Consider the following 15,684-nt stretch of genomic DNA (forward strand, 5'->3'; position numbering starts at 1 on the left):
CATGTTTGAATTTAGAGTTGTGCATGTTTCCAGATGATGGAATTTTATTGCCAGTCCTGCGAGACAGCCATGTGCCGGGAATGTACAGAGGGAGAACATGCAGAGCATCCCACAGTCCCGCTCAAGGATGTGGTGGAACAGCACAAGGCTTCCCTCCAAGTCCAGCTGGATGCTGTCAACAAAAGGTATAGAAATTCCACTGATTATTTTTCCATTTTTAGTTTTACCATTGGCTTCCCCTGTTACCTTGAGTAGATGTTCTCGTCTGCTTGTGCCATGGACCTTTGCCTACAAAATAGGGATAGTGAGGATGGCATAAGGATAAAATCCATCATTGAGTGTGATGCATTCAGGGATTAGAGAAAAGAGCAGAAGATTCCTATCTGTCTTTTGCAAAACAGAGGCCAGAGCTTTCTGAGGCATTAGCAGTGAAAGTGACTTTCAAAGAAGGAGCATAAAATGTTAAGGAGAAAAATGTGAGCTGGTCATGAATTTCATAATAAATAAATAATACTGTACACTTCAAGTAAAGTACAAGCTTTTCTCTGGCAGAAAGGATTAAAAAAAAGAAAAGAAGTAGTAGTAGATATGTCTGCATAAGGGACAGAGGGTCCAAGGCCTCCCTGTTGGAACTGCTTGGAGCCTAATGGATTTCCACAAGGGAGGGCTCTGGCTTCAGCCTCATTTTGTCAGACCAAAACCACTATGTGGCTGTAAAAGGAATGAATTTACTTCTGGGAAATGACTGAGTTTAAAGGCAGCCTGGTGATGAGATTGTTTCATCAAAAGATGTCAAGGCAAGGGCCAATGTTTAATGACTTTTGAAACAGCAGTCTTTGTAATTTAATCCCTCCCTCAGGCTTCCAGAGATCGACTCAGCACTTCATTTTATATCTGAAATCATACATCAGTTAACCAACCAAAAGGCTAGCATTGTAGATGACATTCATTCCACTTTTGATGAACTCCAGAAGACTTTAAATGTGCGAAAGAGCGTGCTGCTTATGGAACTGGAAGTGAATTATGGCCTTAAACACAAAGTAAGATGCATGTTTTGTTTCAATGAAAAGCTATTAATTTAATCAGCCAGTCTTTACAAATGATGCAGGGCGCCAGTTTGACAAATTGTGTCTGAGATCCAGATCCAGGGAGAACGTTGTCTTCCTGAAATCAAGTGCTGCAGAGCCTTGCTTGTGGGTGCCCAGCCTCCAGAGTGGAATCCAGACCCTGTACGGGCTGCTAGCCCTGTATGCGCAGTGTGCAGGGATCTGATATAGCCAATGCACTGAGCAGGCGTCTGCTTAAAGCCAACAAGTTTGATGTGCAGTTGCCAGTAATGGAACACCAAGGGTAAGTTTTACGTCCTTGGGCTGAAATCCCATGAACCCTCCCACGAAGACACAGCCAAACAGTTTTTCCCAAAGAACTAAGCAAGGCTTACTATTGTGCTTTAAAGTGCTGTTTTCCTTTCAGATGCCTCATAATGTATTTCATGTTAAAAGTCACTGGTTGAAACACATAAGCATTGCAGGGACCTCTCGTTTTCCCAGGAGAATGCAGAGAGCAATAGATTCCAGAGCTGTGTTAACTCTTTCATTTCCTATCTGGCTGATTGAATCTTGCATTTTTTCCCCCTGTACTGTAGTCTAAGCCTCACAGCAAGAAAAGGGAAATTTTCCCTTTTTCGAGAAGTTTGTAGCCTGGTTACTAGGGCTTTTGTCTAGGATCAGGCAAATGAAAGAATTTAACCCATTTTTTCTTGGGCACCAGTAGGCTGTTTTATATAAAAGAAGAATCTCTCCTTTCAAAGTGTCCTTTGAAAGAAAGTGGCATCAACCATTGGAATTTCAAGAGTGCCTGATAATACTGGTGTCTCTGGGCATTCTCTGAGCTTCTCTAAATGGCTGAAGTGCATTTCTGGATCCAGAGCAAGCTTAATGATTAGGAAGGTACTACTTCTAGACCTGTGAAAATTGAGGAATTCTAAGGTATGCACAAGATAAGTAACTTCAGGTACATAGGCAGCCCAAAACCATGGAGGTAGAGTTCAGTCATCTCCTGCTACGCAGCAGCTGAGCAGCTTCTTAGCATCAAAACTTTGGACTTAGGTCCCAAATTCATCTAAACCTATCAAAGATGTTGTCCCCGAAACATATTTTCTTGCAAGAAAACATACTTAGGGGTGTGCAAAGTTCCCATAAGGTGAATTATGATGTTAAATTATATTATTGTTATTTAAAGGGTTATTTTAGGCTATTTTTTAGGCTTTAGGAAATGCACGTTTTATGAAGTTATGCATATACAAATTTATATTTATTAAATACAAGAAGTATTTCCCTGTTCTTTGCATACAAAAGAGAGACTGGAATTAGATTTTACATATGAATGAATAGCAGGCCCATGAAATAATTCAAATCCATCATTCTGATCATAGACTTTGTAAAAGTGAAGAAAAGAAATGGGCTACACTTCACTAAAAGAAAGCTGGCCATTCAGTTTCAGTTGTCCAATAGCCTGACAGAGGCCTTGTGTAAAATATTCTAAACATGTTTTAAATATTAGTTATGGTAGGACTGAATATTTTCCATCTGTGTAATGAAAGAAAATGATATTGAGAATATAGTGGTTTTAAAATGTAGTTGAAAATTGTCTTCCTCTACAGTTTGTGGTTTGTTATCCCAGGCACATGGGTTTTTGTCATCCTGGGACTTTACTAGCTATGGTATCACTTTAACTCCTTGCATCCTGGAATAAGGAGAAGACATAAAAATGCCTTCTGTTGAGTTCTGAGGCATTCCTAGATACATACAAAACCAGATAACTTGAAATTTCAATACAGACATGAAATTTCTTGTTCATTCTGGATTTTTTTTGCAAAATACTTCATGTTGTTTTCACTCTCCTGTATCAGTAGCTCATCGCCTGGATTTTCTGCAGTGGGTGTAGAAAAAGCAACTAGCTTTTTAAAATTCAGAAGACAAAATGCCCTAAGAATATGGTATCATTACATGGTGTATGCCAGCAAAGGAAGGACAAACAAGCTAACAGGAATAGCTCATAACAATAGATACACCAAGTCTCTAATTTTAGTTTAGAATCAATTATAAGGTTTCTAAAATATTTATTTTATAGTGATGGTCAACAAATAACTTCTCTGCTGTACAGTAATGCCAGTGTCCTAGTTCTCCTCTGCAGGAGGACCATAGCAAATACGTGACCCAATTCTTTGGCTTGGGGATTTTGTCAGTGGAGAGTGTGTGGGGAGGCTGGAGCAGTTGGGCTTTCCAGGCTGTCATGAATTTCTCTGTTAGGCTGTTATAATTTAGCCATCCTTTTCCAATTCATTATAAATGTAGTTTTTTAAAAAAATGTTAGCCCTGTTCCCAACCCACACCTAACAATTTTGAGGTCAATACTGTCTTAAGAATTTTAGACTGAGGGCCAGTGCTGACCGTATAATAAAAGCTCTGCTTCATACTTAAATATAGAGTGGCAACTTGCTGCCAACCAAAATTGCAGGCTATTCAGCCCAGCTCTTCCTATTATCCACAACACGTCTTCTACATTTTGCTCTCCTGTCTGCTGAAACTGGGGAATCAACTTTCCCACTTCTGCTGAGGAGACTTTTTTCTTCACTCATTTAGACTAAGAATTGTGATTTCCCTCAGCATGGAAGGAAAAAACTTGAGAGTGCCTTCTGGTCCATCTCTGTATAGGATCCACCCAAAGTATCCCCTGGCTCTGAAGAAATAGAAGTCCTTCCTGCAGCCTCTCCTGTTAATGGGCCTGATGACTCCAAAGTATCTCTGTCTCTATGTGCTCAGCTCACTTCGCATTAACCAGCTCATTCACTGTGACTACTGAGAGGCAGATGGATCAGGGCTCAAACTTTTACATTAAAAAAAAAAAAAAAAAAAAAAAAAAAAAAAAAAGCAGATAGGGCAAAATTCAATCTAGTGTGACAAAGGATCTGTGAAGCCCTAAAGATCCAAAATGGGGTATGTTTTTTGGGTTGCATCATGATACTCCAAGAACATGCCATGCTGTTGGAGGGAGTCAGTACAGTACTTTCTTCTGAAGCAAAACTTCTGAAATAAAGCACTATAAAGAACTAGCGTTCTGTAAAGACCTTGAGATGTAGACAGTGCTATATTGTGTTAGCATAGATGTTGGTAACATGATGCTAATCTGGTATTTGGCAATGCATGCAGGTCCTCCAGACACAGCTGGATACCTTACTTGAAGGACAAGAGAGCATTAAAAGTTGCAGCAACTTTACGGCCCAAGCCCTCAACCATGGTACTGAGACGGAAGTTCTGCTGGTGAAGAAGCAAATGAGCGACAAGCTGAATGAACTGGCTGAGCGAGACTTCCCACTGCAGCCCCGCGAAAATGATCAGTTGGACTTCATAGTGGAAACAGAAGGCCTGAAGAAGTCCATTCACAATTTGGGTACTATTTTAACCACCAATGCAGTTGCCTCTGAAACAGTTGCCACAGGTGAGGGCCTGAGGCAGACTGTGATCGGACAACCCATGTCCGTCACCATTACAACGAAGGACAAAGATGGGGAGCTCTGTAAATCTGGGAATGCTTACCTCACTGCTGAACTGAGCACACCTGATGGGAGTGTAGCGGATGGAGAAATACTTGACAATAAAAACGGCACTTACGAATTTTTGTATACTGTTCAGAAAGAAGGGGACTTCACGTTGTCACTGAGACTTTATGATCAGCATATTAAGGGCAGCCCATTTAAACTTAAAGTGGTCAGATCAGCGGATGTGTCCCCTACCACTGAAGGGGTTAAGAGGCGTGTTAAATCTCCTGGCAGTGGTCATGTGAAGCAGAAGGCTGTGAAAAGACCTGCTAGCATGTACAGCACTGGCAAAAGAAAAGAGAATCCCATTGAAGATGATTTGATCTTCAGAGTAGGTAGGTGACTTGCCTGCTAACTACTGACACACTTAAAAGTTCAAGGAAAATGGGTAAAAAGTTCTAGAAATTAAATTATTTTAAGGTTAAAACTGTATGTATCCGTGTTGTGATAAATAGAACAACCTAATAGTATCTTTAGGCCTTCTGGCTTTTGTTCACCTTTTAAAAGTACATGCTTGGCAAGTGCTGTTTGCAACAAACATTTAATTGGAATTTGGGTTGAGAAATGCATACGTTTGATTTGGATATTTTACCAGCTCCTCTGCACTCTGTTGGGCATCATGAGATGGCAGTATCATAAGACTATTGCTTCAGATTAGATTGCTTCTTTAAAAAGTCATGTGGCGAGAAGGAAATTTCTCTAAAAGGGTTGCCCTAAAAAATAATCTAATTAATTAATCTAACCAGGGACTATACATGCTAAATCTGTGATCATATATAGTTATTTCATGATGTCAACATAGGACAAAGTTAAGTTTTCCTTTATTTGTGTTTTTCAATAATTGTAATTCAGTAATTGTATCTCCAAATTTTTGAGCTTCTAATGCTTGGCAATTAATATTTCATCTCTGTGTCATCTACCATGATTCTCTTTCAGCTCTTTTGATATAGTTTGATTTTTTTTTTTAGAAATATAATAATAATTTATAATTGAAAAACTCTGTAACATAGGGTATTGTTTATAAAATATATGCCTATATAGTTAGAAAATACTTTTCACTTGGCACAACTTAAGAAAAAAGCAAATTTAATTCTTAAAATAAACAAGTCAGGATTTCAGTGGTATGTTTACCAAATTTGCCAACTAGTCAGCAAGGTGGCTTTCCTCTTTGTAGTAGAGAATGGAGTGGTGATTTCTCCTGGAGTATTTTTAAAAATTCTATTGAAAATTCACGTAGACACTATTTGTCAGTAGGTTACCCCTCTCCATTTGATATCTCATTTGTCAATATTTCTAATAGATTCCTTACTGCGATAGAGACTATGTGCAATTAACATAATAATGATTTTGTATCAGAAAAAATATTTAGCAAGCATGCTTTGCCTGCTAACGAGGACAGTACCATGCAAGCATTGCATGGAGCTACTCCTAAAATGATCCGCCTTTCCCAAATGGCCAGTATATTCCCTTATTAGATAAATGACCCCGTAAATACAACGATTCAAAGCGTGTTTTTACAGAGGAGATGATATCCTGTTGTTATTACTAAGGCTATGTTGTATGGGGACTCCTAGGTCAAAAGTTAGAAAGAAGATGCAGAGCTCATTGTACTGAAGTCGAGTGAGCCCTGCTCAGTAATAACCACGCTTTCCGTTCCATAGCTCATAGGTGGCTTTGGTTAAATGAGATTAGTAGCCAGACGCTGTCCTTTCTCTCACAGGTGGGTATTCTGGTTGCAAAAGGTGTTGCTGTAGTGATCACCAGCAGGACTTCTGCTAGCAATCTCCCTCGCGCAGGGCAGAGGGATCCGCCTCGGGCTCCCACCAGAAGGGAGAGGGAGCCGTGGCTCTTCCCAAGCGCAGTTTCACTGCTGGGGCTAGTAGGAGGGCGGAGAGGGTAAGTATAGATGTAGCCTAGATCTTTTCAGGGCCCTGTTTAGGGGCAGGGTTAAACACAACAGTTAAGAACAGTATCTGAATCCTGCCTAGAAAGAGAACATCACTCTGATCTCTTCTGGAGCTATGGCGACATGTTACATGCTAACAAAAGTAGAGGCTGAATGGACAGATTCAGCTAGAGAAGGTCTCTGCAGGTCTGTGCTGAGGCATGTTGATGGAGCAGTGTAGGAAGGCTTGCACAGGTACACCCTGCCTGTGAGTAACAGGGGAGCTCTGTTACCTGCAGTGATTGAAACCTTTAGTGAATGCTAGGGCCTTACTCTTGTTCACATACATCTAGCATTAATTTGTCCCTGTGTGGAAATCTGTAGATCTAAATGGAGAAAAGATTGACCCATCTTTAAAATTAATATCTTTTAAAGACTCAAATAGAACAATAGTTGATAGCACTAGTTGATAATATTTACACAAAAGAGATGTCCTGAAACTGTTTTAAGACAGTTAAAATTCTTATTACAAGCGTATCAGTATGGATTAAAGTGATTTCTGCTTGTACTTTCTGATTCTGTATCTCTCATTTCTAATAGTTTCTAAACCTGACTAGTCAATAGTGATATGGCCTCTCTTTCTTCCTTTTCCTCTGCTCTCCCCCCGCATGATAAAAGAGAAAATAATTAGAACAAGAGCTATGCATGTCTCAAAGCATTGCTTGATGATACAGGAGTTTCCATGTTTGGGATATATGGATTGCTTTTTTTCAAAAACTGAGCTGAGAGCAATACTTGATCCCATTCCATATTCAGTTCTCAGCTACTCATTTCACAGAATGATCCTACAAAGAGATGTTCCTCTGGGCCTCTGTGGGCCTATGCGTGCATCATCCGAAAGGTCTCTTAAGCCTTTGCAGCTGTAATGCTCTAACTTTTTACACTCTTCCAAAATATGTGTAATTAATGAAGACAGGTAAAATTTCTGCTGTATTCACAGGGATTGCCTTCAGGGATTTGAAATTTTGTTTAGTTACAGTTTGAACTTGCTTGTAAAGGTTGAGTTTTGGTTCATTTGTAGCTGAAGTCATGCAAAATAAAATTTATCACTGTTTTCCAGCACAACTGTGTAACTTTATTTTGAACCCATTGTTGAGTTCTTCTAAGAACCCTGGCCAAATCCAAGTTTGTAATTTAAACTGGGCAAGATAAAGAGAGTTCATGTTTGGGCTGCCAGAAGCTCATACAGCTGTGCTGGAGAACCATACTGTAATATTCCTATGGGTATCTAAGTAAATGGAGCATGCTATTGCTTATATGCTGACGCATGAGCTTTTATGCACAAGTAAATTGATCAGCTCCTAGCAGATTTGTGCTAGTATTAACAGAGATGGCATTAATACAGCATTAGTACAAATAAGTATTTTTGTTCATGGGGAATTGTGCATTAAATCTTTTGCCAATTCCGTGATATTCATGGCTTTTTAAGTGGCATGTGGTTTTAGTCAGACATTTTGAGGTCACGCTATTGACTGGACATTCATACATTCATGTAATTCATTATTTACAAGAACAGAGTATTTCTTGCTTCCTTCTCTCTTTTCTTTTCTCTTAATAATTTATATCCTCAACTGTCTGGTTTTCTTTTAAGCAGGCGTGATCTCTAAGAGTGTGTCCACACAGTTCTAGCGTTCTGAATGCTACAGACTGCAAAGCTGTTTACATCACTATGGGAGCAAAAACAAATAAGTAAATGAGGCATTTTACAAAAATCCATCTGTGCAACTTGTACTTAGTTTGTGCAAAGGAAAACGAGAATGTGCTTGAGATATCCTGAAAATAATTGTTGAGCCGTGGTTTTTGCTACCACTACACGTGGCAGGAAGCACTAAGGTGAGAGGGTTGCTCTCCTGCTCTGTTCCCGGCTCTTGGGCCTCAGCGCCACGTGGGGCAGAGGTAACGGAGGTGGGGAGATGCTCACAGTGGTTAGCCACTTCCTTCCCTGCTAAATCTATCCCACATCCTTCAAATGAGGGGGAAGAGCCGTGGGTGGCACCAGTTGTCTGCGTCCTCTGTCCAGCTGGCGAGGACTCTGACCCCATGTTGTGCCCTAGCTATATCATGCTGTGCCTTATGCGTGGACGTATTTTTTGCTCTTCCAGCATTTTTCATGGCTGGGTTCTCTGACAGCATTTAGCAACAGTGGTGCCATTTCCCACTTCAGCTGGTTTTTCTCCTCATTTATCTAAGCTTGGGTTTGGCATCAGACGCAGCCAGATGGAGAGCTGGCTCTCTGCTAGAAAGTTCAATTTTCCGTTTCCTCAGACTGTGTTTAGTTGTCTGTTCAGTTGTGTAACTGAGCGTCTAAGTTTAGCTGGTGCATTTAATGTGTGTCATTCACTCTGATTTAAAAAAAAAAAAAAAATTCCTTTAACTGTACCTTCTGTCAGCCTCCTTGCTAGGTGCAGATGTCATCTTCTGGCCTGCTACAACTGCTGAAAGCAAATAGGAGCCTTATTGTGAATTCGCTCCATGGAAAAAGCTTGTGAACAAGGCCTGTGTAATAATAGCTTTATTGTGCTTGTACCTAGCCACCTGGTGAAGAGTGCAGTTAAAAAGCAGGGGAGCAGAGTGGTAAGATTTATATTTGACAAATAATAAATGCAGATCCGCAAGTAGATTTTAGAGAAATGTCTACGCTTTCTGGGGAGTATTTTCTTGATCAGGTGTTTCTTTAACTTTCTCTGCAGACCTCTGCCTGAAATGCTGTATTGGGCTGTTCTCTTTGAAAGGAACAGGGCTGCCTACAGAGACGTACTTTGTGAGCAATTACATAAATAAAAGTGGGTTACGTGGGTAGGTGTCTTGAAAAAACATGTATTTTTCCAAGTGCAGTTAACCCACTCATATGCATAGTCCAGAGGCATTCCTTATTCCCTATAGCGAGCAGCATCTGCTTCCTTCCACTTTCCCTGTCCCTCCCCTACCTTTCTGACGAGCTGCTGTCCCAGCCAAACAACAGCCTGGCTGAAGGCGTTGGAGAAGGAGCAGCAGACGTGTGTGTGCAGTTGTTCCATGTAGTGCATAAATACGATAGGTGAAGCACAGAGGCTGCTCTGACACACTCTAATCAACTGTTGCTCGTTCTCCATTTCAGAAATTAGGAACAAATTCATTAGTAAGTAGTATGAAATGGAGATCTTTTTAAATATAGGATTTATATTCACATAGAAATGTGAAAACTTAGCAACGGGGAAGTGGGATTTCATTTGCCAGTTTATTAGCTCAAAGCGCTCTGGGGCTTGTCGTGACCGCTGACAGGTACCTCTTCATGGGTAGGTGATGGCCGGTATGAAATTTGGCCAGACCTACGCTGCGCAGTTTCTCAGTCGTACCTGTCCCGGACGGGGGCTCACGTCGCCCTGCTGCCAGCCCCCAGCGCAGGCTCCGATGTCCTGAGGACGGTGTGCCCTTCCGTTGGTTTGCCTTAGGGTTTGCTGGTAGCGTGTGGTGCACCTACCCGGGGATTTATGTGCGCCCAGCTGTGGTGGCAGAGGCTCTGTTGCACAGGCAAGGCTTGGCGGTGGTCTCTGCCAAGCTGCTAGGGACAGATGCTGCGTAAAACAAACGAATACAAATCAGCCCAAACGCCACTCCTAACAGTGTGTGGGAGTAGCTGCCAGAGTTCCTGTTGAATTATTCATTCCCCTGCAAAGGTTACAAACATTGTGTGCCCTCATCCAACAGACTGATTGCTTTTAAAACTTAGATTTGCATGGTAACTTGGCTTGGAAACAGTGAAACTTATTTTAATAGGGCTGTTTGTGTTTCAGTGCTAAGTATTAGGGGAGGGGGCATCGCATTCTAGCAACATGTAAGGTTTGAATAAATATCTTTTGGCACTCTGGTGAGGGTAAAAAAAAAAGTGAAGACAACTTCTTGATACCTGTTTTGCGGTATGTATGCAGAGTTTCCATGCTGTTTATCCTTGTTTCAGTACCATGCAGAGAACAACAGCAGTCCCAGAAGAAGCATTTGAAGTGTTACTGGCAGGAAAGAAATGGTAGTTACACAACACGTTGTGGCTACCTCATCCTCTAAAGTCTCCCCATGAATCTGTAATCTTTCTGCAGGGTTTTTTTTGTCTTTGACTGCATTCCGTGCCTGCTGGGGGCAGGGACGTGGTGGTTCTTTGTGTTTCAGGAAGCTGGTAAATCTAGGTGAGCAAGTAGGGGAGCTGTTATTGGTAACCTCACATTAGCAAAACTTAGAAAGCAAAAAGCCTCTCTTCCATTACCGTAAGTACCAGAAAATGTGCGTTATACGATAGGTTTGTCCAGATGTACAGCACCTATGGAGCAGACTCTGATCTCAGAGAGAGACTTTTTGGATTTTTTGGTCAATGTGGCCTTTACTGTACAAGAATAAAAGATTGAAACTGTGAAGCAATCCATGTGTGCTAGATTGCTTCTCTGTCTTGAGTCGAAAATGTATACTCTTTTGTTGGAAGCATATCTTCAAAGCAAAATTAGTTTGTGCAGGGCATGCTAAGTAATGCCAGAAAGAATTAAATAGGGCTAAAGCAAAATCGATTGTTTATTAAGAGAACTGTATACAAAGATGCTATCAGAGCAGCTATTCCACAGGCCACAGATCTGCCTCCTGATACCCCTCCTCAGCTTGTCCTTTGGAAAACTCTGCTCCCCTCTCCCAGCCCCAAGCAGCCTGCTGCAGAAGGTGCAGCTAAAGGTCTTTGCTTTCCTGCGTTGCGACCCTCAGTGGCTGAGCACAGGAAGGAGGCAAGGCTGGGCAGACAAGGGCATGAAAGATGTGGGCTTCCATCGCCAAGCCAGGCTGCTTGGGAAACACTGGAGCAAGTATTCCCAAGCCATTCTCTAGCCTTAGCCTTGGGCGTTGGAAACACTAGTGTCTCCGTAGGCTACGGAGTGAAAGGTGACTGCCCTGGAGAACAGAGGACAAAGTGGGGGTTGGTGCAGAGGTGCAGTTCTTGCCATAAAAGACTTGCTGAAGACTCTCTCAGACAGGGGTGTTTATAAGGCAGGAGTCCCTTTATTTACAGGCGTGAGCTGTCATCCTTTGGTATTCCAGAACCAGCCCCAGGATCCTGCCTTTCCAGGGTGCTGACGTACATTACTACAAGCTTCCTCTCATCATCTGAGCTGTTGCCGCTGCCTGTGCTTGGGTTCACATCTTACCCTGGCACAGTGAATTATCCAGAAAAGAAAGCTCAAAGTTATTTTCTTTCCTCTTGAGCATAAGTTACGAAATAAGTTGTTTCACTAACCCTCAGCTTTTTTCTTGAGAGAAATTTATCCCACTGCAGAGGGGACTGTATGCAGGCCCATGTGCAACTTAAGACCACTGTCAAGGGTTAAATAGCTGCAAAGTGTTATGTGCAAGGTCACTGCATGGAGCTGAATTTCATCTGCCAATTGTGCTAGTGAACTACTGTTTCTAAAATTTACCGGGAAATGTGACTATGGTATTCCTGGATAATGTCTTCTATTTTTCCTTTGATATATGTTTACAAGGTCCCACTGAAGAACACTGAGTAATTCTTTATATAGATCTCTCTTATCTTTAAAAATGAAATTCCTTGACTTTCAAGGACATTTTTCTTAGGGGGAAGAGCATACATTATAGAATGTTTGCACTAGTTGGTTCCAGATGCTCTAGCTTACGCCTCCTCTTTTCTAACAAATGTTTTCCCTTTTCTCTCAGTAGTAAAGTGAATGCTTCTCACTTTTCATCCATTCTCTTTGGCTAAAAGGCAAAAAGGAAACTTATCATTAACATATGGTGGAAAAAAATTACTGCATGCATCCCTCAGGCACTGCTCATTAAAAGAATACACACAGAAATGGCTCAAGTGTGGGTAACGTAATCGGTGTGTAGCTCACTATTCCCTTAACGTTTACTTTCCCCTTGCAGTGCAAAAACTGAGAAGTATGTGCCTTGTTGAGAGGATGTAAGCATGCGGAGCTTAGAAAAACAATCCTTGAAACAAAGGGACGTGTTCTCAGCACTGAGTGCAGAGGAATTAAATGTTACTTGCTAACCAGCACCAGGAAACACGCATCCTACGTCCATCACCATAGCGGAAAGAATGGTTGTTAAGAGCATGCATGTGCCTAATGAAAACTAAAGAGCTAATATACGAGTCTCGTACTGGGGATCACAGTCAGAATGCTTTTAATCGTTAAGCTCCAGGATATTTTGGAGTGACTAAAATGAAATACAAGCTTTTCAGTTAAAACTATATATTGAAACCAATTAATTTCTGATAGGCAGCCAGTGACTGCTTGTAAAAGTACTTTACCAGGAAAAATAGCATTGCATCCAAGGCTCAGAATTAACAGTTTACAGAGCTTTTTGTTTTAGAAGTTCATTCTCTATGAAACACTTTGTGGTCCAGGATCCTAACTCTAGTCTTGTCTGAGGACCCCTCAGCCATCTTTACAAAGTAGGAATTTGGATACTGTCCCTGTGTTCCAGGTGTAGTTAGGACCTGCCACTTAGGGCTGGCCGTTTAAAAACATCAGTTTGCTTTGAAACCCTCCTTGGAACATCTCAAAAAAACCATCCAAGTACTGAGGTACCTAAAAGTAATGAATGTTTTTGAAAATTTGACATTTTACAGCTCCTTGTCCCCTTAAACCAGTGGGAATAACACCTGCATTGGAACTTGCAATTCCATGACTCACTACTGCATTTGTCCTGAGTAAAACTGGGACTTCTTGTATACTGTTTTATAAGAACTATCAAAGCTCCTTATCCCGTGTATATTGCAGAAGTGTTTGGCCCTCAGGTGCTGATCTTCATTGGCCCACGTGTCCCAATCATTCAAAACCAGTTCTTCCTCACAGTTCCCCGTCTAAGGGAGGTTTTGCAGCCTGTGAATGAAAACTGTGTATGAACGAATGGCAAAATTCCCTGTCTTGAAAATGCCCCACCCAAAACACTCACTCATGTTTTATCTCAACTTTGTGACTTCACTGGTGAGATTTAGGTAGTAGTACTAAACACCTGTTGTCCATCCAGGTTCTTATCTTAGTCTCTGTCTGTATGGTCCCACAGCACCACCCCTTTCACCCGTTTCATTGCCTTCTCATAATAGTAATTAAAAATCTATATTAAAAAAAAAATCCATTGCATCTGAAAAAACACCTTGCCTGTTACCCCAGCAAGAAGCAAATTGTGTAGACAGCTTAATTTGTGAAGGCTGAAGAGGTAACTGCTTTGATGCAGCTTAGATGGAACATACGCCAAAGAGTAAGAACAACGCCTTCTCTTATTTAAAGGACCTATTTGTGATCTGTTATTGAGATGGTTCTTTGAAGTCGTAACAGTGATAAAAACACTTTATAATGGAAAGCTGTGGATCAAGGATGTAATAAATGAATATATTTGCATTTAAGTTCTAACTGATTAGTCCTGTCTAACCTGATTTATGTGCTTTGTGTCCAATTTTAGGCACCAAAGGGAGAAACAAAGGGGAGTTTACAAATCTTCAGGGTGTAGCTGCATCTACAAATGGAAAAATATTAATAGCAGACAGTAACAACCAATGTGTGCAGGTATGATGATATGCCACTTTCAGTATTACTCTGTTTCTCCCCTTACTTCCTCCTCCTTTGTACTCCAGGAGAGACTAATTTTGTGCATTGCAAGCATACATGGAATATACAGAGGAAGCTCAACCTGTTCCTTATTTATTATCATTCCATCTTCTTGACCTGCAGCTATCTGTTTCAGACCTACAGCAGATCTACTATATATAGCAGAATTATTTCCCTTCATTATTATGTTTGGCAATGAGTGAAGAAAACAAGCAGGCCATAATCTGGAAAAATGTCTTTTTGTAACTGTCACTTTACATTGTAAGTTTATGACTTGTATACTGTCTGTGTTTTGAAACAAATCTAGAACATAGTGCCGCAAATATAATTTCCTAAGGAATTACAAAAATAAACATGTAGATGTCATTTTCAAGTGACTTTTAGTCTACTTAATTAACTCTTCTGTCTGATATGATCAAATCTTTTCTGTGGTAGCATCCCTGACATTCATCATTTCTTGGCTTCTTTGACCTTTGTCAAAATCAAGCTGCATTTTTTCTTTTTCCTACCATGTATTTTTTTCACCATTAACAATTTGTCATCACTATTCAGGCTGCCCATGTGGTAGCAATGAACAAGACAACAGAATGAGGCTTGTTCTTCAGTGTGTTGGAACTGGAGAACCACATGCAGTAAAAACTTGTTTTTGGACCTTTTCAAAGTGACAGAGTCAAATATGCATCAGTACCCTCATATATTGTAATTTGCAGCCACTTCAGTGGAACCTCAGTGTCTAATTAAATGACTGGGGGACATAAACAGTGGCCTAAATTTTGAGAGCAGCTAAAGCATCTCTCAGGAAATGGCCCAGTATTTATCTAAATCAAATAATTAGATGCTGAAAATATTATCTGGGTTCTACTCCCATCTCTTCCATAGACTTCACGTGTGACCTTGGCCAAATCACACTGTGCCTCAGTTTGCTCATTTTTCATACAGGAATAATACCACTTTCTTCCAACTACCTGAGAGGGATATTGTGAAGTGTAATTCACTAATGTTTGTAAAGTTCTTTGAGATCGTCGAAGAAAAGTGCTATGTAAGTGCAAAGCACTTCTTTATTATGAAGTTAGGGTCCAAATGGAGGCTTCTCCTTAAATTAGGCACATCACTTTCAAATATGGATGGTGTAAAAGCGCTTCGTATTCCCATCTCTCTTCCTGACTCTGGTGTTCATTTGTTGCTTGCTAACATCTAAGCTCCAAGAAATAGATGATGTTGTTATGCAGACTTAGTTTTAAAATAAGTGTTTTCTGTTACAGATATTTTCCAATGATGGCCAGTTCAAAAGTCGTTTTGGCATACGAGGAAGGTCTCCTGGCCAGTTGCAGCGGCCAACAGGAGTGGCTGTGCATCCCAGTGGTGACATCATTATTGCAGATTATGATAACAAATGGGTTAGCATATTTTCATCAGATGGAAAATTCAAGGTATGATTTACCATGTGAACTCTCCTGAGCTTTCTCCATCTTACAGTGGAATGCATATTCATGTTTTTTTGTTTTTTTGGTATTTTTTTGTCAAGAAACTACATAGATGGCTTGTAACTTAGTCCAGAT

At 40.7% G+C, this 15,684-nt stretch overlaps 1 protein-coding gene across 12 annotated transcripts in view; it reads left to right on the forward strand.

Annotated features, from left to right (window-relative positions):
- Positions 1-15,684, forward strand: part of TRIM2 (tripartite motif containing 2) — a 74,462-nt gene that overhangs the window by 41,252 nt on the left and 17,526 nt on the right. For 8 of the 12 annotated variants that reach the window (XM_064510838.1, XM_064510845.1, XM_064510844.1 and 5 more), the window contains 5 exons: positions 16-185; positions 860-1,040; positions 4,212-4,935; positions 13,980-14,083; positions 15,388-15,555. In XM_064510838.1, coding sequence (XP_064366908.1) covers positions 16-185; positions 860-1,040; positions 4,212-4,935; positions 13,980-14,083; positions 15,388-15,555 — 1,347 coding nt within the window. The remainder of the gene's footprint in view (positions 1-15; positions 186-859; positions 1,041-4,211; positions 4,936-13,979; positions 14,084-15,387; positions 15,556-15,684) is intronic. The other 4 variants (XM_026104942.2, XM_026104930.2, XM_026104940.2 and 1 more) reach the window with 1 other exon arrangement.

Source organism: Dromaius novaehollandiae, chromosome 4, assembly GCF_036370855.1.
Source record: "Dromaius novaehollandiae isolate bDroNov1 chromosome 4, bDroNov1.hap1, whole genome shotgun sequence".
Lineage (NCBI taxonomy): Eukaryota > Metazoa > Chordata > Aves > Casuariiformes > Dromaiidae > Dromaius > Dromaius novaehollandiae.